The following is a 25691-nucleotide window of genomic DNA, read 5'->3' on the forward strand; positions in this document are numbered from 1 at the left end:
AATCACTTCTTAGTAACTGAAATAGGTCTTGATCAAAAGGTTGTAATTTCTGTAATTTTTTTTTTTTTTTAGCATTTTGGTTTTGCGTGAAGAAAAAGAAAACAAGAAAAGATGGACTGGAACGTAAGGCCAGTCCAGAATGCTGATGCAAATACAAACCTGCAAAATGAAGGAGCATGTTTCACTCAGATACTTCCTAATGGACATGGCTTTCCTCAGACAAATGCCAACTCCTCTAAAAATGCCTGCACTCATGCTGAAAATAACCAAATCGTGTATATGCCAGCTATGAATGTTCCTTTCCCTGCTGTAAATGCTGAAGGATTCAAAACTTCAGACCAAACCTCACCAGGAGCATCTGTAACTGGTAATAATTTCTTTATGTCAAAATACTCAGTTAAAAGACATCAGCAGATGTACGGACCAGGTCTGAAACCTCCCCTTCAGAACTCCCCTTTGCGGCCAGAGATGACTCCGACTTCTTGGCCAGTGTCTAATCCCTACAGTTTTCCCTGCAGGAATGTGCCCCCCCTGTCCTCCCAGGTGAACACAGGGAATAATGTAAGGAGCGTGCTTGGGGAGCCCCAGTACGCCAACACCAACGCTTACACGGCGCAGCCAGAAATGCTGCAGCATAATTCCCTGAGACTTGCAACACTACATCAAGGTGGCATTCATCCCCAGAATAATTCTTTTCCTCTTCCTGCTTCCGGGCAACACGTCCAACCCCAAATATTTAATGCCAATAATCAGTGTAAAGTTTTGTATTCGGTGAATCAAAATACTGGGACAAACGTACAGCTGACACAATTTCAGCAGAGTCAGATGGCATCAGAAGCTCCCAGAGGATGTTCTGCACCATCTTTGTTGCCTGCCAACTGTGTTCCAAGGCCTGTAGCACATTCTTCAATGGGTGTACCACAGGAAATGCAAAATGTACCCAATGGATACAACATTAACCAGCAGAGGTACCCACTGGATCCAAAAAATGCTCCTGGGTTTAACAGTATTCAGCAACACTGTCAGAAGCAGCAACCTGGAGAAGTCAGTCAGTCCATTAGGAATGTCTGTAATCCAAGTGGAAGTGTGACAGCAAATCGGTCTTTTAGTGAAAGTTCTGTGTCATCCCCTGGCACTCCCAAAGAACTGATTGATGTTGTGAAAGAAATAGAAGCTCTTTCTTCAAAGCCACTGAGTGATCCTGCTTCAGTTCCAGAGAGCCAGACTAGTGGTTTGATAAATGGGCCTATTAATGCTCAGATTGCCTCAGCAGCAGCAACACATGGAGGAATTACAAAGGAGAGACTAGCTTGGGAAGCTGAAAAGCTGAAATGTCTTAAAAAAAGGGTTGTCCTGCTTGAAACGGTTCATAATTATAAAAAAAGAATCTATAATGAAAAAAATACTCATTCTCTTCCACCTGCTTATCCCTGTTCTCCTTCTAATTGTCTTCCATGTGTGCCCAAACAAAATGTACAGCCTCCCCCACCTGAAGCAGTGAGGACAGAGAGGCCCACATTCATGGTTCCACATGAGGAAAGAAATGACAAAAACCTAGCCAGTGCTGATAGCAGAAGATTGGAGGTGACTCAAAGTAGCCCTCAGGTGAAGCAGGGAACTCTTTCATCAAGCTTCACTCCTATTCCCTCTCAGAGCAAAGTCCCAGCTCAGTTTAATAATCCTGAGAGCACCTTGGAACAAAGGGATGTGCATGCCTTGGCCTCTTCTCCAGGAGCTGTGACTTCCTCGAGCAGTGCTTCGTGTTTTGCTCCAGCAGGGAGCTCTGTCAGGGCTGCATCAAAGACTCTGCAAATTGGCCCTGCCAACTCATCATTTCTTCAGTTTGCGCTGAGCAGCACAAATGCACTCAAAGAGAAGACAGCTGGTGCTACTGCTGATAAAATACTGACCAATCTCCTGTGTAGTGAAAAACCACTGCTTGATACCTCTGCCTGGGGTGGAAGCTTGGTAAAAGACAGCAGTGAGAAGAACGTAGAAAGTCTGAAAGGTGAGCAGGCATCTGAGGCTCACACAAACTCTGCTGCATCAGAAACAATTGCATCTGGTGATGCTCAGCTGCAGACTGAGGTCGCTCAGAAAAAAACACCATTCACTGAAAATGCAACCTGCAGCCAGAGCAATTGTAGTTACTCTATGGAAGAGGTGGTTGCGTGTCTGCGCCTGTGGGGGAAGTATTCACCAGAATCTGTAAGTGTGGAAAATAAACAGTCAAATGAAAGCCCCACAGCTAATCAGGCTTCACCCTCTGACCAAAATGCAAAGAAGGGAGAAAAAAATAATGTGCTGGATAGCATGGATGAGGCTGTTTTGCCTGTAACAACTACCTCTGTGGGACAAAAGCTTGATACACTGACTTCCAGTTTGATAAAAAATTTTGAGCCTCAAGTTGCAGTTGTCTCTCCTTTAGTACTTAGTGAACAAAGAGCACTAAGTGAGCAGGCAGGCAAGATCCCAACACCTGAAGGTAAAACCTATCCAGTGATCAACTCAGAGAGCATATGTAGCTTGCAAGAAGAGGGGGAAAATGGTTTAAGTGTGGCAAGTACTGTCAAAAGAACTATAGAAAATGGTTGGTCATCACCCAGTGATGGTGTTCTGGAACAAATAGTGGACTCACATTTGCAAGAGGTCAAAGCAGCTGATGAAAATCAAAGGAAAGTTAGTCAATCTGCACAAGATGCAAGACAAAATGGGCAGCTTGGATTACAAAACAAGGCTTCTCTTCCTGAATCAGGCACAAATTTTTGTAGTCAAATCTCTCAAGAAGGTACAAGAGACCATGAAGACAAGCAAGCTGTGTTAGAGGCAGGGGATACATCCACATCTCTGCTGGAAAATAACATGTTTTGTATTTCTAGTGTGTGCTCTCTTGTTGAAGGTGATAAATTTTATAACCCACAAATAGCAGGCATGTTCAAGTCACTCTATGAGAAACAGCCATCAGAGGGAAACACATCTGGTGCAAGGCAAAAGGAGCAACATCTGGACTTGAATAAAACTGAGCTGAGCAATAACACTGCCCAAAGAGAGAGCTTGCTGCTAAAAATGTTGGAAAAATCACCAAGTCATTTGGAGAAGGAAAGCAGTGGCAATCCTCCTAAAGCAGTTTCTACCTCTGAACAAAGCACATCATTCAAGGCATCTTCCAAGCATCCTGAAAATTCCTTAGAAAGTCTTGCTAATATAAATCAGAAGTTAGCTCAAAATTCACTGGATTTCTCTGTCAGCATAACTGCTAAAACAAATGCACCCACTGTTCCAGGAGACCACAGTAAACAAAATTCCATGCCCAGTAAAAATAGCATGGAAAAGGATGTGAACTTTTTTGGAGCAAAACCTAGTAAATATCTAAAAGACCAGCTGCTTGCTCTGGTGATGGAGTTTCCATATGGCATTGAAGGTGCTGATATGCTAACAAAAGAAGCAACACAAAATCGTTCAGTGGCTGAAGGGGCAGAGAACCAGTCTCAAAAGGAAGTTAAAATTTGTGAGAAGAACTCTTATTTGAAGGACCCAGTAAATCAGACTAAAACTGCAGTGTTAAGATCTGATCAGATCCAAGAACTGTCTCCTGGGCACAGCCAGTGTCCCTCTAGTGACAGCAAGGGAGAAGTGAGTCAGCAGTCAGAAAAGGCTTCAGCTGACAGGGACAAGCTTGAAGGCAGTGTCCAGCCTAGTCAGGATCCATGTGAGAAGGAAAAAACCCCACAAGAAACTTCCAAGCCCAGTGAAAAAAGTGAAGATCGCTCTTTAATGGGTGGTGTAGCTGTAGCATATAAAACACCACATTGTCCCTCTCAATTAGAAACACCTGGTTCAGAGAAAAATGATTGTCAGCTTTCAAAAGCTGAAAATACTGACTCTGCGGAGACAGAAGAAAAAAAAAGTCAGTCTGATGCCTTGAAAAAGGAAAACTGTGCAGCGGGAGGAGGCCTGACAATTTCTGAAATAATCCCAGACAGTATTAGCAAAAATAAAGATATTTGCAAATACACTTCTGAAATGAACAAAAAACCTAGGCTGAAGGTGGATAATGAATACAAACTGCCTACAACACAGCAGGAAAAGACTGGACCAGTTAATTCTTTTGAAAAGCAGAATGCTGATAAATGCAAAAGCAGCAGTTTGAAGGAACGTCTGCAAATTGACAAAGGAACCCAAGTGTCAAGTAAAGAATTAAGTTCTTTCAAAAAAGAGCAAGAAAAAACTGATCATACATATGCAGACAACATGGCAAAGTTGTCCGTAAAGAAGGAGAGAGTTTTCATAACTGAGTCCCTTTCAAAAGATATAACCAAACCAGATCTGACCATGAAACCCAAAACAGACATTCACCAGTCTGTGAAGTCAGAAACGGTTGAAATTAAGCTTTCTGAAGTCAGTCAAGGACAAAAATTGAAAACTTGTGAAGAGAAATCAGCTGAAGAACAAAACTGTAGGGAAAAAAAGGAGGTGCTTAAGCAAGACGTAGGAATTAGTGTCAAAGTGCAAACAAAATTACCAGCCGAAATGAAACATAAAAAATTGAGTAGTTACCGAGCTGATGCTGTAAAATTCTCAGATAGTAGCACTGTGGACTTCAAATCAAGACACACAAAATATTCTCAGCATAAATCTGTGAAAGTTCATTCTTTGCAAGAGCAGCCATACAAGCGGAAGATGAAGGAAAATATGGTTGGGAAGAGAGAATTTAAAAAAGCAAAGCTGGAAGAGGAAGGATTGAAACAATCTGAAGGAAAGAGTTCTAAGCAGCTTGCGCACAATTGTTTGCTAAATGCTGACAAAGCTAAAAAACTGAATGGAGAAAATGGTTGGAAACCAAGGAGTTCCTTAGCGGATTGCTCTGTGCTTAAACTGCAGAGAAAAAGGGCTCGATCTTCTAGCATGTCTAAAAGCTTCTTTTCTAGCAAAGAAAGGCATCTCGATGGTCAAAACAAAGACAAGTGCTCTGAGAAGATGTTTCCTGATAAAAATCTTCTATACCTAAACAGAAGAAATAACAGACTAAAGCTGCATCTTCAAAAGGAACCCAAAAAACACTACCTGAACAGAGTGGCGTTTAAACGTACGGCACAGGAGCGCATCTATCTGACAAAATTAGAGACATCACCTGTCAGACCTGTCTGGCATAGAACCACCAAAGTGTCAAAAGGCAGCAACTCAAAAAAAGATGTGTCTGTCTCGACAGTTGAGAAATCATGCAAGCAGGAAGTCCTTGAGTTCAAGCTGTGTCCAGAGATACTGTTCAGGAATCCAGCCCCTGGTGAAGAAAGCTTAGCTGCAAAGAATTCTCCAGAAAGAGATAAAGTCGTTGTAGAAGGTATGATGTTCTCTTAAATACTCATTTGTAAATAAAAGCTATGTGTTCATTTTTAAATTAATGTTGCACAAAGCTGCAGACAGTGAAAACATGGGACTGTAGAGGCTGAAGGATGAGATATCCTAACTTGCTCTCTGACAGACCACAGCTGTGTCTTCAGCTGAAAAAGAACATGGGAGTTTTCCTTCAATTTTCTGTAAGTCTTAGAGAATGAAATTAGAATACTTGAAAGCATTGCAGTTTCAAGTAACTTTGGGGGAAGGCTTTCTAAAGTTCTTTCTAAAGTAGAAGTTGTAGAAAGTAGATTCCCTTGGCATAGTGCGGGTGATCTGGTCAAAACTGATCTTATCAGAGGTGATATCATCTGTATTCCCTGTTCACCTGCTTGTGCATCAGTCTGGCTGGGCAGAGGAGGGAGAGATCTTCTGTGACACTGAGGAATAGAGTGGGCTTAGGCCAGGTGTATCCTGCCCATAGTCCCCATAATCTTTGCCATCTTTGCTTTAAACATCCATTTTTCCTTCTCTTCTCCCCTACCCCATTTTTCAACCTTTTACATGGTGCATTCTGAAGCATATTTATGTCAAATGTTTTTATTTTTTTTTATTTTATTTTTCTCAAGCTGTATATGTCAGCACTTGGAGTCATTTTCATACCCAAAGGAAATTTCCTTTTGCATGTGCTAGTATATGTGTTAGAATTTAATGCTGAATAGAGGCCAAAACTTGTGATAAGGGAACCTCAGAAACATCTTGTGAAAATTTCTTTTTAGGTGTCAAGAGTAAAAAAGAAGATTGGTTAAAATGTGAACCAGTGAAGCAAAAGAAACTGGAAGATATCTCTACAGGTGAAGTGACTTCTGAATGTCCCATTTGAAATACAAGTTAAATCCTCTTTGCTTGGTTTTAAAAGTTCCTTTACAGTAGTAAACCTTAATAAAGTATTTAAAATTATAATTTACCCATTCTCCTGATTAAATGGATACCACAGAATAGACTTAAAAGTCTCAAAGATTTGTATAGCTTTTTATTGCTTTATGAATATGTTGTTGGAAATGTTGAAATTTTCCTGTGCCATTAACTTGGATGTAGCACTAGTAACATTTAAATACAGTTTTCAATTGTATATAAAGACTCTTTCATGCTTTAAAATATAGAAAGTGATGTAGCAGAATCTAGTGCAAAAACAGAAAGTGATTTTTAAAATAAATCTGGCTTTCACAGTACTTTGCTGCTGTCCACACATAACACCTGTGCTCACAAGTTCCAGGAACTGTGTGTCCCAGTAGTCTGGACAAGATAATCTGTGTGACACCCAGAGGAAAAGTGGGGCCACTATGACATCTTCCTCATTTCTCTTGAATGGCAAATTGCTTTTTGGATGGTCTTTAACACCCTCTAGGAATCAACTGTCACAACAGTGGCAACTTTCATCTCAGGATCTTGTTTGTTCCATCCTTTGTAAATCTTGGGTGAGGTTGCTCCCAGCTGTCCTTGTTTCTTTGCTTTAGGTGCCTCTCCAGCTCTAATTTGTTTTTCTAGTGGTCCATCAGGAAACAGAATGCATTCTGTGGCCTTCTTGCCATCTGCTTCTTAGCTTTAGAACAGAGAGCTTGCATGCTGGTTCTTGTGTTGTGGTGTTGCAAGTAACATAGTTTGCATCTTGTGCATCTTTTGTTGCTGTTGCCTGTGTCCTTGGGCTTTGGTGTCTGCCATCGTTTTAGCCCTTCCTCTTGCTCCTTCTCTTCCTTGCACAAATGCATGTTTTCTGTCATACCTCTCTTAATACTCTCCAGAAATCTCTCTTGTGAAGACACCCAAATAGCCATTTTGTGCTTAAAGATGCATTGGAGATTGTTTTAAATCTGAAGTGCTTTAGAGGAATGAAGTTTGTGGCATCCTTTTTTTGACCCTGGAAAGTCTTGGGTACCACATGTGTAAGGAGAGGAGTCCTGTGAGACTCTTGCTTTAACATGCTTGTCTGTCTTGCAGCTGAGGACAGTATTCCCCTTGATACAGCTATACAGATCCTGGAAGGAGAAGGAGAGACTCTTCACATTCCTGTCAAAGACTCAAAAGAGATGTTTCAGACCTACAGGAAAATGTATCTGGAAAAAAAGATGCAAAAGTCTTGATAGCACTCTTGTATCAAAGGTCTTACTGAGAAAAAAATGCCAACACTAAGATGATTTTTTTCTGTTTACTTCATGTTGCTGAATAATTTTAAAAGCCCACAGTTTTCTGGTGGGTGTTGAAGATTTCCTTCCCCATTTCTTCATATTTGTGAATAATTACCATCTTATTCTGTATTTATTGTCCAGATATTCTTTGGTGCTGTAAATGCTGTTTTAAACGTTGTTTCTTTTGGCATTTTTGGTTCTTTGTTTTTTCTAAGATAGAGTAGCTCATTGAATTTTGACCAAAAAATAACAAACTTATTTATACTGTCATAGCCTGTTTTCTTTCCTGATTCTCAAAAACTTCTACTTACTATACTTTCCATTGCTGGCAGTGGAAGAATATTTCTGCTGCAAAGGGACTGCAGTGGATTCCCAAGCATTACACTTCTGTTTCCTTCCCACTTAGGGTAGTCTGATGGTTTTTGTAGAAACTTTTTTTTTCTAAACTGGGACTAGAAACATAAACCCCTCAATGCAAGCCTACAGGTCAGGGGCATTTATGAAGTATTTATGCTGCTACCTAGTTTTGTTACATTTCTTTTTGTGGAGCTTGTGTGAACTGAGCTCTGAGTTCACAGTTTGAGCACAGTGCTGCAGACCCTTAGTTTACTGGAGACTTCTCTTGCTTTTCTTTCTCTTTCTTTGCACTTCTTTTGTTGAAGTGCAGGAAGTTCAGATTCACTCTTGTCTGGATTATGTTGCTGAGTTCAGCTAGACTGTGATTAATTTCTTTGTTTATAAAGTGTTAGATTATGTTTGCTTACACATTCACTGTGACATAACAGTTGTATTTGTCATTGGCTATCTTTTGTTGAAGTGCCTTTTCACTGTTACTCAAAGTTTAAAATCAAATCGTATTTTTACAGAGATTTGGTACTTGGTTCTTTCTATCTTATTAAACCTTTATGCTGAACAAAAAACCTGTAGATACCTTACTGAACAATTTTTATACTTGAAATAAACTTTTGAGGACTACACCTTGTCTTTTTTTTCCTAACAATATGAAGTTGTGCTTATTGCAGTTATATAGAAATTGAAGATATTCCTGCAGATGAAATGCAGCTTTAAAATAAGTGATGGATCTTCCTTGTTGTAGTTGCAAGTTTATTAGTTTGTTTCTCTCTCTGGATGTCAAACTATTAGTCTGTGGGGAATGTTGCCACTGGAGGATTTTGTAGTAATGTTGTCAACTCTGAAAAGGTTTTTCATTTTCTTGAGAGTTTAATTACCTGCATTATACTGCCTGCATGAAGGAAGAGTTATTGCAGCCTTCAGTGTACCCAGTACAAACAAAACAGAGTTCTTATCAGGAATTTAATCTGAGTTTTGTTCTGCACAATGATACGTGAAGCTGACATAAATGCTTGAGTGAATTCTTTTCAGTAGGAAATTATATGATCCATTGACCCATGATGTTTATCTTCTAAATATTTGGAGAAGTCTTCTCACTGATCTTGTGCACCCAATGAGCAGGAATGCCAGTTTTTGAGTCCCAGTGGATGCAGCTGTGTCTCCTTCCTCCATTACACCAAGAAGCGCATCTTGGCTGTGTGACAGTGTTTACATGGTGACTTGTGCCTGCACTAATCTGGTATGGCTGGGATCTTTCTTGCTGATACTGGAATCTCTCTGATAAATTGCTATGGCTCATAAGTTGGCCACTATCCATTCAGACAGCTGCTGGAAGGAAAACATCTGTAAGGAGCAGTGGTAGGGCTGCAAGGAGTAGCTACAGAGAAAAGCCTGGAGACCCATCTGCTCCACTGAATGCGCACTGTGGACGTGTGCATAAATGTCACGTGTAAACACCAGACCTTACTGTGATCATGCTGGCTTGACAGACAGATACAGAGCAGACACAATTGCCTCTAACACTGCCTGTCTCCCCTGTGGGCATCTCCAGCTGCTACAAGATAAATGGGCAGCCACAGGAGCCAAGTAGAACTTTCCATAGGGAAGCCTGATGCTGCTTCTCAGCGCTTCTGCTCTTCATCTCATGCAGCTTACTATGGTTGAACCTTTCTGTGCAAGTACATCCAATCCATATTTCTCCCCTGATAAGACCTTAAACAGCTACAGACAAGATGCATGAGTCCCTAAACCTTAAATTTTAAAACATTATTACAAAAATACACTTTCTGTAGAAAGAATATCGTAAAAAGAGCACAGGACGAAATGGACATGTTTAATATTTGGAGGTGACTATTCAACACACATGGTAAATTCTTAGGGTTTAATGGCTCTGTAAATTTCACTGGTTTTGTGGCCTTGTACTCATTTAGTACTGTGATGGTAAGTTTCCATACACAGCATAGAGAAAGTCTCTCAGGGATTAGGAAGTGCAGTAAGATGAGAAGCCCACTGCTGCCTGGGGGGGAAGCACTCTTCTGGGTAAGTGCAAGGGGCTTTCAGATGTTCTGTACTCCTGGGAGGCTTTGTGGCAAGGGAGAAAAGCAACTGCAGAGAGCTGTTCTGCAGTGTTTTGATGAGAACCTCACTCACTCCATTGTTCTGTGTGTTTGGAACAGAAGGGCCAAATTCAGAGTTAATGAGCACTAGACATGGATGCTACTTATACCTGCGAGTGCTGTTTTCTATATGGAGCTGGCCAGAGGTCTTCTGGGATTCCAGCAGAAGGAATCCCTGTTGTGTTTTTGTAGCCCTGCTCTGTCCTTTGCCTCAATGAGAGTGAGGCAAAGAACTTTATAGGCACAAAGAACTGAGTGTGTTGTACCCTGCAGTGATTGCAAGAGGGGGAGGAGAGGTGCCTGGGGTGATGGAGAGAAGCTGGGCCTGGAATGGGGGTAACCTGTCATAAACATTAAATTAATACTAAATATCAAAGGCTTACCTATGCATAAATATTTCTTTTTTTTTCCCAAAAGAAAAATCCAAATCACAACTCAAATCTTTTTAATAATTGGAAACTAATTAACTTAAAAATTCCTGGAGGCAAGTCTCATCCTGTAGCAGGATGCTCTGCCTGGAGTGGGGTTAAAACAACTCAAAGCTGTTTGGAGAGCTCTGAGTGGTGAATGCAGAGCAGGGTGTCACATTGCTTACCCCCAAAAATGAGCTGAAGCACCAGTACCACGGTAAGTATATCTACTTGCCTTACTCGGGACACTTAGTCTGTGTGTTCATGATAAGATACAGAAGAGGAATTCTGTTCTGAAATAACTGTTCTCCTCCTGGCTTCTGTTACTGCAGTGGCCCTTTCAGCAGGGACAGTTTCTGTTAAAGGCTTGGTGACAGGGTGGATTAGCTGTCATGTCCCAGAGAGTGGCTGCCTGTTAGCAAGGTCTAACACAGACTTGATTTCCAGCAGTTGTTGTTAGCTCCCAATTCTTTGTCTTTATGTGTCATGTCCTTCTTCATTTGCTTATCATCATTTGAGTCAATCTCACTTCTTGAAAATTAATTGCTGAAGAAGCCAATCCAGATTTCTCTAGAGGAGGTTGACTGATTCCTGCACTCACGGCTTTTATTTAGGAGTCAGCCATGAATGTAGCAATTGCTTACTTTCCCTGATGGATCAAATAGATCAATACTGTGGCCAGTGGAGGATGCCTCTCTTTTTTTTTTTTTTTTTTTTTTTCAGAGGGTCATTAAAATGATTATTAAACTGATTTTTTAAATTAAAAATAACCTCTCTCATCCAGGAGGTTTTTGATAGAAAGCAGAAGCACAGATGCAGAGAAGAAAAGCTGCTCTGGAGCATGGTTTGTAAACTGTTAGACTGAATGTTTAAAGTTGCATTTCTCCTTTTTGCTGCACGTCAATGGCTTCATATCCTTTGTTTACAACTTCTGACAAATCCTTTTCCCTTTCTCTCAGTTTTGTAAGAGAAGCTGCAGGCAGTGGAGAGTCACAGAAAAGGTACCATTGAGCTGAGATGGGCCAGTGACAAAATTGCCAAAGCAGCACAAACATATTTAGCATTTCTTCTGTAGGACAGAGACTGGCCAAATAACAGACTTACTATAACTGCAAAACAGTCAGAGAATTGCTGACCTGGAGGTAATATATTTAGCTAATTGCTGATTTAACATCTGGTAAGACCATAGGGTTGATGTTGCAAAATCCCAGTGCTTGAACCAGCTGCAGAGAGAGAGAGAAGGGATCAGTTGTCTCTGGGTGAGCCTGGGGAGCTGACTCCTCAGGAAAGCAGCTGTGAGATGGGGACGGAGTGGTGGGCTGTGGGATTCACATTCTCTGAGCATGAGAGGAGCAGAGATCAAAAAAATTCTTATCTCATTTACTGCTCCTGTGTTTTGAAACATGTAGGATGTGTTAGTGTAGGGGGATAGAATGTAAGAAAATAAAGACAGTGCAGAAAGCAATCTTACCCCTAAGGAGTTGCAGCTGGGCCAATTATCAAAGATTAGGAACAGGCCTGACTTTAACAGCCACAGCTGTAACCAGTGAGAAGAAGATGCTATAAAAGAGTGGGGTGGCTGGGTGAGAAGGGAACGGGAGTCAGTGGCTGCTTTGTGAAGGAGAAAGAGTCAGTGCTCTGAGGAGCTGTCCACGAGAAACACCAAGAAGGTATGGAACTTTTGTGATAAGGAGACAACAGTATGGAACCTTTGCAATGTAATCACAGCATGTTAGAAAATTATTTGCCTAAAAGAATTTACTTAATTAAATTCTAGTGTAAGTATTTTATTTTCCTAACCAATCTCTACAAACTGTGTCCTGACTGTTGGTCAGGAGACAGTCAAGAAATTTTGTTGAGTGCTTGTGCAATTTCCTTTAGAGGTAGTGTAATATAGTATAGGATAATATAGCATAATAAAGTAATTAATTAACCTTCTGATACTATAAAGTCCTCATCATTCTTCCCTGCATCAGGAGCTCTGCTTATCTGATAGTGGGCTGTCTCTGGGACAGATTCAGAGCTGACTTCCCAGGAATGTGGAACAATCTGGCTCCATCAGTGAGCAATACAGAAGGTCACAGGTCACTACAACCTAGAGGATGAAGGGGAAAATCAAATACCAAGAGGCAGGCTTAGCAAAATAGGATCAGCATTGAAAACCCCACTGTCTGGGAGTCCACAGCTACAAAGACAAACACCTCCACACCACCATGGGCATGGACCCAACAGCTGCACCCTGCAGACCTTCTTGAACTGGGAGAACTCAGAATTTTGGGGTGCCTGTCATACTCCACTTTGCTAATATTTATCATACCTGCACACTACTAGGTTTATCATAGTTCCATACTTGTTAGGGTTAGGCAAACATAACTGGCATAATTTTGTTTTCCTTGTGTGTGTAGTACTTGAATTTATCTGGCACTTTTTCAGAGCAGGAGCCTGCAAGCTGTGGGGCTGCAGCCTGGGGAGGCAGAGGCACTGTGTAACTACAGACACCCAGTGTGCTCAGCCTGTAAAGCTGAATTTGAAGCCTGGAGGAGTAACAGAGGGCACTTGCATCACTCATAATAAACCTCTAAGGGCATTTATGCTGCCCTGCACACATAATTTATTTCTACCCTAATTTAAGGAAAAGATAGAGTCTCCTAAAAGAAAGGGAAATACATTCTGCAGTCACTGGCTAGCAGTGGGGAAATAGCCTGCCTGGGAATTACAGAAACCCAAAGAAAAAGGCATTGTTTTAGTAAAGGTTTAAAACAATGAGAATAAAATTACTGTAAAAGGAGGATTCAGAAAGGAGAAATCCAAGGAGAACTGGATGAGAAAAAGCAGAAAGTACAGGAAAAAAAAGATTTAAGCTGCAGTTACGTTCAGTGAAATTAGTGTGGTATTAAACTGAGCTCTGGCTATCACCACGAAATCCACTAGATGACAGTGTGGAGACTGCATTCGGCACTACAACATCTGTCAGTTCTTTAAGGGCCTGTGGCCATTGCCTTGCTGCTAGAAACCCAAAATTTGCCGTGTGCCTCTGCTCCCAGCTAGGGGCTTCAGCCCTGTCAGCAGAGAGAAGGTTGTCTTGGTCAGGACTATAACACTGGCATCAAAGAATTGATCATCATTTCTCTGGCACTGGCTGTTCTTTCCAAAGCCTAGAGGTCTGGGGACTTGGATTTGGGGAGTAGCAATGGAAAGTGGCCTGAGGGATGGAGGGACACCTGCCACCTCTCTGCTCTGCCTTGCAGCCAGGCAGGGAGGGGGACAGACTTTTAGCAGAGCCTGTTGTGAAAGGACAAGGGACAATGGGTTTAAAATAGTCAGACAAGATAAAAGGAGAATATAAGGGTGGTGAGACACTTGCATGGGTTGCTCAAAGAGGTGGTGAATGCCCCATCCTTGGAAACATTCAAGGCCAGGTTGGATGGGGCTCTGAGTCTCCTGGTCTTCATGTGGTGGCCTTCCCAGAGCAGGAATGTTTGGGGACACACACTGAACCATCCCATTGCTGGCAGTGAGGCTCAGCTGATCAGCCCTTCCCTTCTGCTGGGTCTCTCCCCTATTAAAAAAGATGCCTTAGTTTGAGAGACATGAAATATTCATCTGTTGTGCCATTTATTCTAGTGCAGCTTACCATGCACTGGAATCCCAAAGTGCCCTGAATTTTGTCTTAGCCTCTTACAGATGCCTTGAAACTGGCATTTGGCAGTTGTCCTGGTGATTTTATAACACTCAGGGTTTTAGGGTTTTTGATGCATATGCTGCATAAACTTGGCCTTATATGGGATAACATGAAATTCCACAAGGGAGAACAGATGGATTTTCTTTTGCTCTGCTTTTTCTTTCCATCTAGGGGAAGATTTGTCAGTCTAATTTTCCTTACTGCCTTTTCTGTGGCTAGAAAGAGGAAAAGAAATGCCATGAGTGATCTCACTTAATAACAACCAGTCTTTCATGGCCTTTGTATCAGGCAGCTCTGTGGAAAAGGATTTAAAAATCTGCATGTCTGTGAATCTTTCTTTTCTTCTAAATTAACCATATATTGCAATTTCATAAACAATTATTTCAGTCTCTTTACTTCTCAAACACAGTATTATTTATCATTAAAGGCTGCTTTGAACATAAAACTATTAGGATGCCCCTTATTAGAGTGGCTTGCTGCAGCTCCCTTTCTAATGAATTTTTTGCTTTATGACTTGCTGGCTGAGTTTGGGCTCTTGCTTTAAATCACACAATTGATTCAGTGTTCAAAGTCAGTTTATCAGACCGTATCTTCATGGAATTGCCTGCCAGCAGAGCAGCCGAGGCAATGAAAAATTAGGATGGGAAACAAAGTAACCTTGTTTTTATAAATTGTCAAACGTTTGGGCTTTGCTTCTGCAACCCTTAAACTCAGAAGGGCGGGGAGCTTCTGACGGCAGCCCAACAGAGCCAGAAACAATCCTCTGGAGTGGCACTGCTTCCTTCTGGAAGGGGTGATGGACAGCCTGGCACTGGGGCAGCTTCTCTGATGGCTTTGTCACATGGCTGGCTCCCTTCTCCTAATTTTCCAGGGAGATGTCTGCTGTAAATTCATTTTGTCAGTGGAGTGCACAGGGAAGGTGTCAGGCCCCAGGAAAGCCATTGCTGATGCTCCCAGTGATGCATGTGAGTCTCTTTGCCTGTTGCATAAAACTATGTAGCAGCTTTACAAGATGTCACAGCTGAAGTGATGGTGAAAGTCCTCATTGGAGAGGATGAGGTTATGGTGGATACTTCAGGAAAAATGTTTGTCTTCTCCCAGCTAGCCTGGTCCTACCTTGGTGAAGTAGAAATTGAGGGATGCCATGAGGGAGACATTTAAAATTGTGCTGGGCACAGAGCAGGGGTGGTGTACATCAGAGATCTGAAGTACAATCTGATCTGAGAATTATGGCATCATTTAGGTTGGAAAAGCCCTTTAAGATCATGGCCTCCAATGATTTACCCAGCACTTCCAGCCCACCACAAAACTACGTCCCCAGGTGTCACATCTACACATCTTTTAAATATCTCCAGGGATGGTGACCCAGCCACTTCCTTGGGTAGCCTGTTCCTAAAGTCAAGGGCAAAACTCACCTGCCCAGGGATCAGAAAAACATCTCATCACCTTGATAATCAAATTTATCTGCTTTTATTTTTCAGTGCATCAGTCACAGCAGCTCAGCTGGGCCAAGCTTGGTTTCACACATACCTCAGTGGTTTGTAGGCAGGGACAGAATCTGACCCTTTAACAGAAGAAAATTCCATGATGTAAAATCTCTTGGTACTTATGGATTAAGAATTACCATGGTAAGTACTTCCTGAATGTGCAAGTGCTTAATTTGGGTACTTGCACAAAAAACCTCCTTGTACTGTGATGCAGTATAAACTTACAAATACTTGACTGTGTGATGCTGCCAAAACCATTTGTAATTGGCCAGCAGAACAAAGAGTTAAATAAGTAACCAGGAAAAAATCCTGATTTTGAAATAAATATCTCATTTTGCATCTTCTTCTCAGAGAAAAATATTCATATTAAATATACCTCAGATCTTTATACAAGTTTTAGGCACTTTTAAAAATACAAATATGAAGTGTTTTCCCTCTAAGATTTTGTTCTGAAAGTGCTAAAAATTTGTGTGAAAACAAAGCAGCTGACATTGAGCAAGGGAAACACAGTTTGCTCTAACTTCTCGTGAAACTACAGTAACACAGATCGTATTTTGGGTTTAAATGAGGTAGTGCAGTCCCACTTGGAGTCAATTTGTTGTGACTGCTAACAGAACTTGATTCTATAACCAGTGAATGCTGCTCCACTGTGCAATAATCATATTAATAACTTCATAGGACCAAGTCATATTATCTGAAAAATAATTCTTAATTTTAAAAAGACTTTAGAGTGATTGTCACATGAAGCTTTTTCAACACTGTGCATTGCATCTTGGATGTTACTTTTGAATACTCACTATAAAGCAGAATTTTCTGGTCAGGCACATTTTCCATAACGCTATGAAAATCCTATGGCTCCCACAATGAAACATTTATGTTTTTTAAATAAAGAATGCACAGAATTGTGTCACAGATACCAAGACATTAAGGAAGAATGGAGATTGACACTCTAATTTCTATCATACAACACACGGCAATTGGCATTTGCAGTTAATTGTAGAAGTCCTTCAGAATGAAACATTTTGGGTAACTTGGAAGAAGTTGAAGTTGAACTTCAGTATATTCTTCATTGAGTACAAGGAAAATAATATTTCAATTGTTCTAATTGTAAACAGAAAGTTTTCTTAGTGGAAAATTTTGATTCTGCAAAAGTTGTTTTTATGTTCGGAAAGGAGCCAACTGTTTAATGCCAAAAACACTTTTAATCAACTGTTCAGTGCAGGGTCCATATGGCAGAAAAGAAGACCTGTAGTCTTTGATCTTATTTGGGTTTCATCAAAGAGAAGGAAACATATGATCAAGACTACTCTGAACTGTAATTAAATGTTGTCCTCCTGTTGACCCAGTTATCAAGAGCTCCTTCTTCATGTGAGCTGGAAAAATCAAAGTAAGGTTGGTATGACAAAGTGATGCAGCCGGGTTTGGAAACTAAGCATGTGGTAACTGTGCTGCTCTGATGGGCCAAAAAAAGGGCAGAAATGCATTAATTGCCACTTTGACGGTGCTTGATGAAAAATACATACCTGCAAAAGCAGAAAGGGTTGTAATAAATTACTTTTGACTGGAACCTTGGATCTTTGGGTGTTGCTTTAATATTTTCTGTGGAGAAAAGGAACAAAGCTCTAGTTAAAGTAATCTGAATAACTCTGTCTCCTGTCTGAGGAGCAGGTAATAAGCCTTGCATTATCTGGCAAGGCATGGAAGTCCTCAAGGAAAGCCATGGGGTAGAAGCAAGCAGGGTTTTTTAAAAAGGAGTTGTTTGATGAGGAGTTTCTGGAGAGAGTGAGAAGGTGAAGATCCAGCCTGGAACTGGGTGGAACAAAGCTGAAGCTGCCTGCCCAGAAGTTGAGGACTGGAGGGGTGGAACGTGGAAAAATGCTGAGAGGAGGAACTGCTTTCAGTCCTTGCTGATAGCAAGCCTTAGCTTTGTATAATTTTCTGATCAGTTTTTAGAGTAAATCTGGTGTTTAGACACTCTTCTGAAGGCTCTGTGAGCAACTTTCTCTATCACATCCTTCCTGAACAAGAAAGCTGAACCCAACCTGGAGTGTTCACATCCTGGAACACCCTTGGGCTGTGCAGAAACTGCAGGTAGGATATGGATGAGCCAGGAGTTGTTTTCTAGGTCAGGCAAATAAAATACATCAAATTGGTGGCTACAGAGCATTTATTTGGAATAAATGGAGAGGAACTGGGAGCACTCAATCTGAAGGACACAGGACTCATGAACAATAATAATAACTCATGAACAACCCTTATTCAGGAGTTATTATTTTCTTGTATCTGTTAGCACAAGATAGAAGAAAAAGCAAATTTGGGCTCAACACTGTAACTTTTGCACATGAAGCTTATCCAATTTGGGCTTTACCAATTGGGTTAAAGTTTATTAATTCTGGTAAGAAATAGTGGGGTAGATGATCAATGGAGGAAGAGACAGGAGATGGCAAAGAACTATTAAAATGTGCAAATGATTATATGAGTGCCTGTTCTGGATTTAAATGTGTTAATATAAATTAATTATGAACTTGCAATCAAAGGGAAGAGTGGAGTATTTATGGAAGGGGTACAAAGTAGCATAATCTAAAAATAAAGTAGTTTGGGCTGAATAAGAGAAAAAATGGGGCCAAAAAACTTCCAGTCATCTATCTCCAGCTTCCATTGTTGATGATAATTTGTCTGAGTTTGTTCTCCAGTGCTGCAGAATATTACAAGATCAAAAAGGCTGACCCATATGGAAATTTCTGCTGGAAAATAAAAGCTATTCCTGCTGCTTTTCTGACAGGAGTGAGGCCTGATAACAATGCAAATCACAGGAGTATAGAGAAATGCAGCTGAAAAAAATTATTTTAGAAGAACTTCTTCCTTTTCCAATGAGTATATACATACACCATTCTGTCTGGGCACAGGCACCAGGATACAGGTCTTTGGGGGCAAAAAAAAAACCCATGAGAAAAAGCTGATGGAATTTATTAGGATTCCCTCCTAGGAAAAAAAAAAAAAAAAACAAACAAAAAACCAAGTATACATGGCCCATCCTCTCAAGAAAAAAAATCTGAAACATTTCAGTTGAAATATGCTGAAAGAAACCCAAACACAATATCTACTCCTACGCCTAAGTTTTAGACTCTGAAAAGATTTAAAGGTATACAGCCATGAAATGGAAGCAAAACTGTCCTTTGTATCTGGGCAATTAACTTGATGTTGCATTGTATTGAGACACTAATTAGATCTTCATATCTGGTAATGTGATTTAAATTTCAGTAAGATGCGTGATACCAAAAATTACAAATAATCGCCACCTTTAAACAACATTCGAAAACTGCAAGACTCAGTGGGGATATAAAAAATCTCTAATATGCACCTGAATAATCTGCAATAATTTTTAGGTTGAAATCATTAATCTAGTTGTCCTGTGATTGGAGATGAACATTATCATCTTTCCTGGGTTTGTACAATTTGAAGAGTCTTTTCTCAAACTCTGTTAAAGAGCCACTGAGGTAACCAGTGCCTCTATAACCAGTAAAACCAGTTCATTATTGTAGCTGAAGAAACAAATTTCTCTTCCAGCAATACTAATTTCTTACAGTACCTATCTGTCAAGATGGTTCTAGTAATTATAGTTCCTTATCAAAATGGAAATCAGGTCTCTTGTTGATCAAATTCCTAATCTATCTTTGGCACTGGCTGGGATGTGAGCTGGAAGGAAATTAAATGCTGATGCTTAAGGCAATACTTTGATTTAAGCCTGTCTTAAATTTCTTGGCATCACCTTTAGAAACAATGTGGAGAAAAATGCTTGGTTGTACATGAGTGCTCCATTCTTTATTCTTCTTATTTCTCTGCATTTCTTGAGTTTATATGATTTGACTACCAAATTCTGAGTTCAATCAGAAAAAAACATCTAATTTTTCCTCCTACCCCTCATGATGGAGAAAAATGACAGATATGAAAATATCATTTTGCCCTATGGACTCCTTGCAAAATTTAACCCTGCACATGGAAACAATGCTGCAAACAGAAAAGCTCACAACTTTACTGGAGATCAGATATCAACCTCACAGGAGGGCTACTTCATTGTGTTCTCTGTTTTTCTTCTGACTTGTATAAATTTCTGTCATTCTCATGTCTCCACTCCTCCAACTTTAAAACTTTGAACTTTCTTTACAATTAGATTTCCTTTAAGGGAGAAGTAGTGTTGGTTTTGAGTGTTTGATGTTCTCATGGAAACAATCAGTGCCAATTACTCTAATATAATTTCCCATTTCTGACTATATATAGCTTTTGTAAATAGTCATTCTGATGAAATAGAAGACAAACAGCTGTACTATATACATATACCATATCTGATGTCTTTCTACTACAGCACTGGTAGTCAAGAAAAAGTCATCAAACCAATCTTGGATTCATATTTTTTCCAAGATACTTCTCCAATTTCCAGCAAGTTTTAGTTTAGAAACTTTCTCATTTAGAAATTGTATCTGTGTAATGTTGTCTAACTGTCCTTAACAGACCTTTCCTTCTAGGAAGCCATCTAGCAGCTTTCAGAATTTATTTATGCTTTGGGCATCCAAACAAATCAGGATTTTATAAAACAACAGGATGTTATGTCCTGCCGTACAATTAGGCACTACATGTACCAGTGTTTTTCTTTTCGTTTGTCTGTGACCTGCTGCTGGATGGTTTCATTGAGTACCCCATGGTTCTATCTAATGAAAAATAATGACTAATCATTCCCTCACTACCTGCCCCATGTCAGTTATGTTTTTCTAGACCTCTACCATGTCCTCAGTTAATCTCTTTTTTCAAAATGAGGAAACCAAATCTTTTTGGTTTCTTCTATAGCAGAGATGAGTCAGAAATAGGAAACAATCTGACTCCCCTTATCTGTACCCTTTCCAGTTGGAAAAATCTCATTTTTGCAGTGGCCAGAGCCTCTCAGAAGCCTGAGTTTATCCATAGTACCAAAAGTACCAAAAGTTTATCCATATATCCATATATGTAAGATAGTTAACCCATATATTCCCTTGCTGGTGTTTTTGCTGCTCAGGGGATAGAAGGTTCATCCTGCAAGCACTGTCTGCTGTGACGTGGGAGAATGCCTGGTGACAAAAGCTGTTGAAAACGTAGAATTAAGGTCACTTCACCGTGTGCACTGCTCTGCATTCATCTGTGCTGCTTTTCTCTTGCTGCTCTGTTAGCTGGGCAGTCCTGCCAGATCATTCTCTAACTCCTGGCCAGCAAGTTAAATGCTGTTTTCTGAAGCATTAGCCCTCTTGGATGAAAAAAACCCCAAACCCAGAAATGATAGAGGTTTACAAGCCACATCTCTTTGAAGGTTTTTTTGCTCCCCTTCTGTTTGCTTCCAGTTGCTCAGCACCCTAGAGTGAAAGAAACAAAAATAAACAAAGTATGTTTTTTCCCAGCATACTTTGCCTTCCAAATTTTCAGGCAAACCATTTCCTTCAGTTATGAACTGAAGGCAGAGCCTACAGGTAGATTCCCTGGTCTAATTGTGGAGTCTACATGAGCAAAATTTTCAAGACCAGGCTATAAAGGCAGCTGCAAGGAGTGGCAGAATAACTGCTGGGAGTGGGAGGTCTGTCTGAGAACTCCTCTAATGCTGCAACCAGAAAAGCCTGAGACAGGGGATCGATTTGTTCACAATGATCCTTGCTGGCTTTGGCACATTTCATTATACAGAGTGAACAATAATTGGTCTCATTGGTATATAGTTCTTTTATATGTGTTTTTAAGGATGGAGATACATCACATGTGTATTTTATCAGTGCCCTGTCAGCACATGGCAGCTGAGCCCAGCAGCAATGACAGAATTATTTAGATTAGGGTTTATATATAGATATGCTGTGAATTTTCACTTTATTAATGGCTTTGCAGGACTTCTTGTCTTCTATGCAGTATAAATATGAAATTAAATAATATAAAGAAGTGTAGCTTTTGTTGTGCACCTTCATAGTACCAGTGGTAGGGGGTCAGGAGAAACCTGAGGAAAGCAGAGAATATAAAGGGGAATGGAGAGAGGAAAAACAGAAGAGGAATATGCAGAACAGACTGCTACATAGTGTTGAAGGTGGATTTAAGAAAAATAAAGCTACTCAAAGATCAAAAAAGATTTTTGGACTCCCAGGGAACCAATTGAAACTTCTTGGGAACTACTGACATATAAATCTGTAAGGAAGAACAGAGAGCAGGAATGTAGAACATCCATGCCTATGGCAAATAATTCTTGTAGTAGGCATGAGCTGGCCCTTCCTGCTGTTCCCTGCTGTTCAGAAATGTCTGCAAGTGATGCAGTGGGAACACATCTGGAATGTACCACAGGAACCTGCCCTGGCCCTTTGAGAGACCAAACACCCTGGGCATTGCACAGCTCTGCTGTCCCTGCATGTCACTGTGGAGCTGTGTGGAGCAGGTAAATGTGATTTTCCACATGTATTGGCAGGTCTGCAACATTCAGCATGAAGGATGGTTTAGAGACATTCTCATTTATTGCAGATCTCATTCCTAACTCAAGGACTAAACACCATTAATTCAGAGGCATTCACTGAAAACATCAGATCTGCGTGATGTGCAGGAAATGAAACAAAAGGCTGCAGAGACCTTTATCTTTGAAGGGTTTTTTTAAATTCCCACTGACAGTCGGTACCTCACGCTCCAAAGATTGAAGCATTTGTTCATGTAGAGGTTAACTGCAGTCAGAGGAAGCAGTTCAGCCATGCTCAGACTGATCCAGAATTGGGACAGCCTGTCAGTTTAGGTGGGAGGCTGTCTGGGGAGCTGTGCCTCAGGCACTGCCTGATGCACATCCCCATGCTCCCAGCAACCTGAGCCAGCCTGGCAGCTGGGATGCTGTGAATGCACTGAACAGGGTCAGGGAAGCAATCCACCAGCAAATTTTGGGGACCTGTAATACATTTTGCTTTTCTCTTTAAGCAGATCACTGGTTAGAAGGAAAATCAGGAGTCTCAGAGCAGCTAATGTAACCTCTACCTACATTTATTGTATCCAATCATTACAACCACAGCTTATTAATAGCAATAATTGAAAAGAAACTTTGCTTAATAGTGAGGTTTCTTTTTCCCTTAGGCTGCCAATAGCTTTCCTGTATATAATCTAATTTTTCAACATAATTTCATCTATCAGGCTGGCTATAATAAGTCTTTTACTTCATTTTTTAGTGCTTAGTCACCCAAGTAAGTTTTCTTCTGATATTTTTGTTCAAGCTCCTCCATCAAGACAGCAGAATCTGGAGCACACAGAAACCCAGACTGAAGAGAGAGCTGCACAGGGGAGCAGGCAGCTGGCTTGTCATCCCTAGCAGCTCCTTCCCTGACATCTGTTTCCCATGAGAATGGCAGCAGCAAGGAATGTTGGCCTTGTTTTCTGAAGGGACAGGAAGGGAGGACCTATTTCAGTGTGTGGTCATATCCCCAGACATTACTGACAAGGATCAGATGGCAGATTGCCATCTCTGAGGACAATTCCTTTCACCCTTGGTTCTGTCTCTGATCCACTGACAATTCTCAGCCAGTCACTGAAGCCTCACACTTTTCCCATACACTTTATGATTTTGGTTTTTTTCTTATTTTCATGTTGACAAAGACATCCTTCCATCCCTCTTTCCTCTCCCTAGCCCTGATTTTCTAGTTCCCATCTACCCCAGGTGTAAGAAAAACACCAATGTGACACTGTCAAGCTCAACCTACTTATTTCCCCAAGCAAGGGACAGGCTGCACAGGGGAAAACTGCACATACAGGGCTCTAACATTGTCACCATCATATTTTCTGAAAAATCCCCTCACTAGGATTTCTTCTCCTGGGAAGGTGAAGAGCCTCAGGGAAAAATGAAAACAATAATTATCTGATTGCTTCTCCTGTGTTTTGCTGCTTTGGAATGTGGTTGGGCATTGTTTACCAACTGGTCATTGTTTCATTGGTTTCATGTGAATTGTTTTGGCTTAATGAGCAATCACAGCCAACTGTGTCGGGGCTCTGGAGAGTCATGAATTTTTCATTATTATCTTTTAGCCTTCTCTCTGTATCCTTTCTCTATTCTTTAGTATAGTTTAGTATGGCATTCTTTAATATAATATAGATCATAAAATAATAAATTAGCCTTCTAAGAACATGGAGTCAGATTCTCAATTCCTCCTCCATCTGGGGAACCCAGAAAATACCACAACACATCAGAATTATCTGGGATCTTCACCATGCAGAGTGAGCTGGCACAGCCAGTCCTGGAGAAACATGAAATTGCTCTGCCCAATCTGCCTCTGTGTTGGGCAATGGACAGCAGCAACTCAGTGCCAGCATGTGATGGTTCCACCCGAAGAAATCCCCTTCCATGAGATGTTGGATGTTTTCAGAGCAATGAAATCTGCACTACTCAGGGACTTCTGGCTGGATGTCAACATAGGCCACCAGAAAATCTCTCCATGATACCACCTTCCCAGCAGTTTCAGATACTGCTCTTCAGTGGCTTTTTGATCCATGGCCAATTACAAGGCTCACCTCACAATATTTGTACTGTCCTACCAACCATGATGCTCAGTAACTCAGCCCTTGATCTAGGCAAAGTCATGATTCTCCTGTAATATCAGTATTTCTAAACAAGCGTATAAATAAATGTTTCTCTGTGGGTGTTTAAGTCTTGTTTTATATTTACTTTACACCACATCTCAGCTGCTTTCTGTAAAAGACAATGAAAATAATATTTTGCTTGCCCTTTTCTTTGGATAACCCTGAAGTGTATGTCAGGGAAAGCTGTCTGTTCCAGCTTTCTGTGGATTGGTGTCCAAGGATGCCAGATATGGGCCACAGAAGTCATTCAAGAGACTTGACTGCCCTGACCATTTCAATGTTCAAAACAATTCCCTCATCCTGCTCATTCACTTTCACAACATGTTTCTACTCTGACATGACTCTCTCTCTTGCAGAGAGAATCTGTGACAAGCTTGCAAATCAAGCTTCCCCTCTGCATCTATCAGTACATTGTCAAATCCCTTAAAATGTAGCAGCTGCCATTTTCTCACAATATTAAGGGATTGCTTTTAAAGAAAAGTAAGGAGAGGAGGGTTAGTATTTGATTTTCTCCTTTTAGGCAGGCACTTGTGTTGTCTTCTCTATAGTGGTGAGTTTTATGGAAGGTGTTTCCTATTTCTTCAGTGCCTGTCAGTGACAGCTTTGGGTGATCTGACAGCACAGCAGCAGTCAGTCAGGAAGAAGCAGGAAGGCAATCAGGTGCCCACATTTATTTTTCTGTGGTTGTACTGAATGCTCCAGATGACCATATCTCTTACAGGGAAGTTGACGTCCCCTTATTTGCAGACATTGTTCCATTCATATCCCACACATAGATAAATGTGATGAGAGCAGCTGCCTGTGTTCTCAGACAGCCTGAAAAGCAGAAAGATCCATAAACTTGTTAATTTTAAAAGGAATAATAAATGGTAGTTGTCAGGCATCAGTGTTATGTAATATCAAGATATATTACCTCTGCTCATCAAAGAGTGAGAGGTGATCAGAGAAGATGTCAGCAGCAGAAGTGAGCTGCTCTGCAGGACTGTGCACCCAGCTACCACAGCTACTGCCTGAGTTTTGTGTGGCCTTCCCTTGCAGCCAGGTTCTCACAAGCTATTCCCACTCCTGTATTCAATGTGGGACATCAGGGAGCAGCTGCTTTGCATGTTGTCCTACATAACTCAGTTGCTCCAACTTCTCACAAGCCTATTTTGGGACTTACCAAGAGCTGAGCAGAAGGACAGCTCTCTTCTAGTAATGTCCCCTTCCACAAGCAGAGTTACTCTCTCTTCCATCTTCTCCCATGCAACCCACACTCACATTTGCCACTCACAGCCTTTCTGAAGTTTTCCACACAGTGTCTCCAGCAGCTCATAAGGGGGAGCAGTAGCAGATGGGTTCCTTGCATCAAAGGAATTGCCATCTGTTATTCCTCTTCTCAATTTCGTGCACTGGTGGCAAGAATTTGACTGCTTCTCCTATTCTCCCTTGATCCTCTGCCCAGCTGGGCAAACAAAGGTAAGCAAGGAGCAGCATCCCTCTTGCCTTTTCCTCTGCTTGTACCAGGAACTGCTGGCAGCAAGGGT

General features: G+C 40.9%; 1 protein-coding gene across 7 annotated transcripts in view; it reads left to right on the plus strand.

The window, feature by feature from the left end:
* RESF1 (retroelement silencing factor 1) overlaps nucleotides 1–15906 on the plus strand; it is a 36793-nt gene extending 20887 nt beyond the window's left edge. For 6 of the 7 annotated variants that reach the window (XM_063154056.1, XM_063154060.1, XM_063154061.1 and 3 more), the window contains 3 exons: nucleotides 73–5341; nucleotides 6114–6188; nucleotides 7333–8495. In XM_063154056.1, the coding sequence (XP_063010126.1) occupies nucleotides 112–5341; nucleotides 6114–6188; nucleotides 7333–7475 (5448 nt within the window). In that variant the 5' untranslated portion in view covers nucleotides 73–111 and the 3' untranslated portion in view covers nucleotides 7476–8495. Of the gene's footprint in view, nucleotides 1–72; nucleotides 5342–6113; nucleotides 6189–7332; nucleotides 8496–15561 lie in introns of those variants that run through there. The other variant, XM_063154063.1, reaches the window with a different exon arrangement.
* Nucleotides 15907–25691: the final 9785 nt, after the last annotated feature.

The sequence above is a fragment of the Melospiza melodia genome, chromosome 4 (assembly GCF_035770615.1).
Source record: "Melospiza melodia melodia isolate bMelMel2 chromosome 4, bMelMel2.pri, whole genome shotgun sequence".
In the NCBI taxonomy this organism is placed as follows: domain Eukaryota; kingdom Metazoa; phylum Chordata; class Aves; order Passeriformes; family Passerellidae; genus Melospiza; species Melospiza melodia.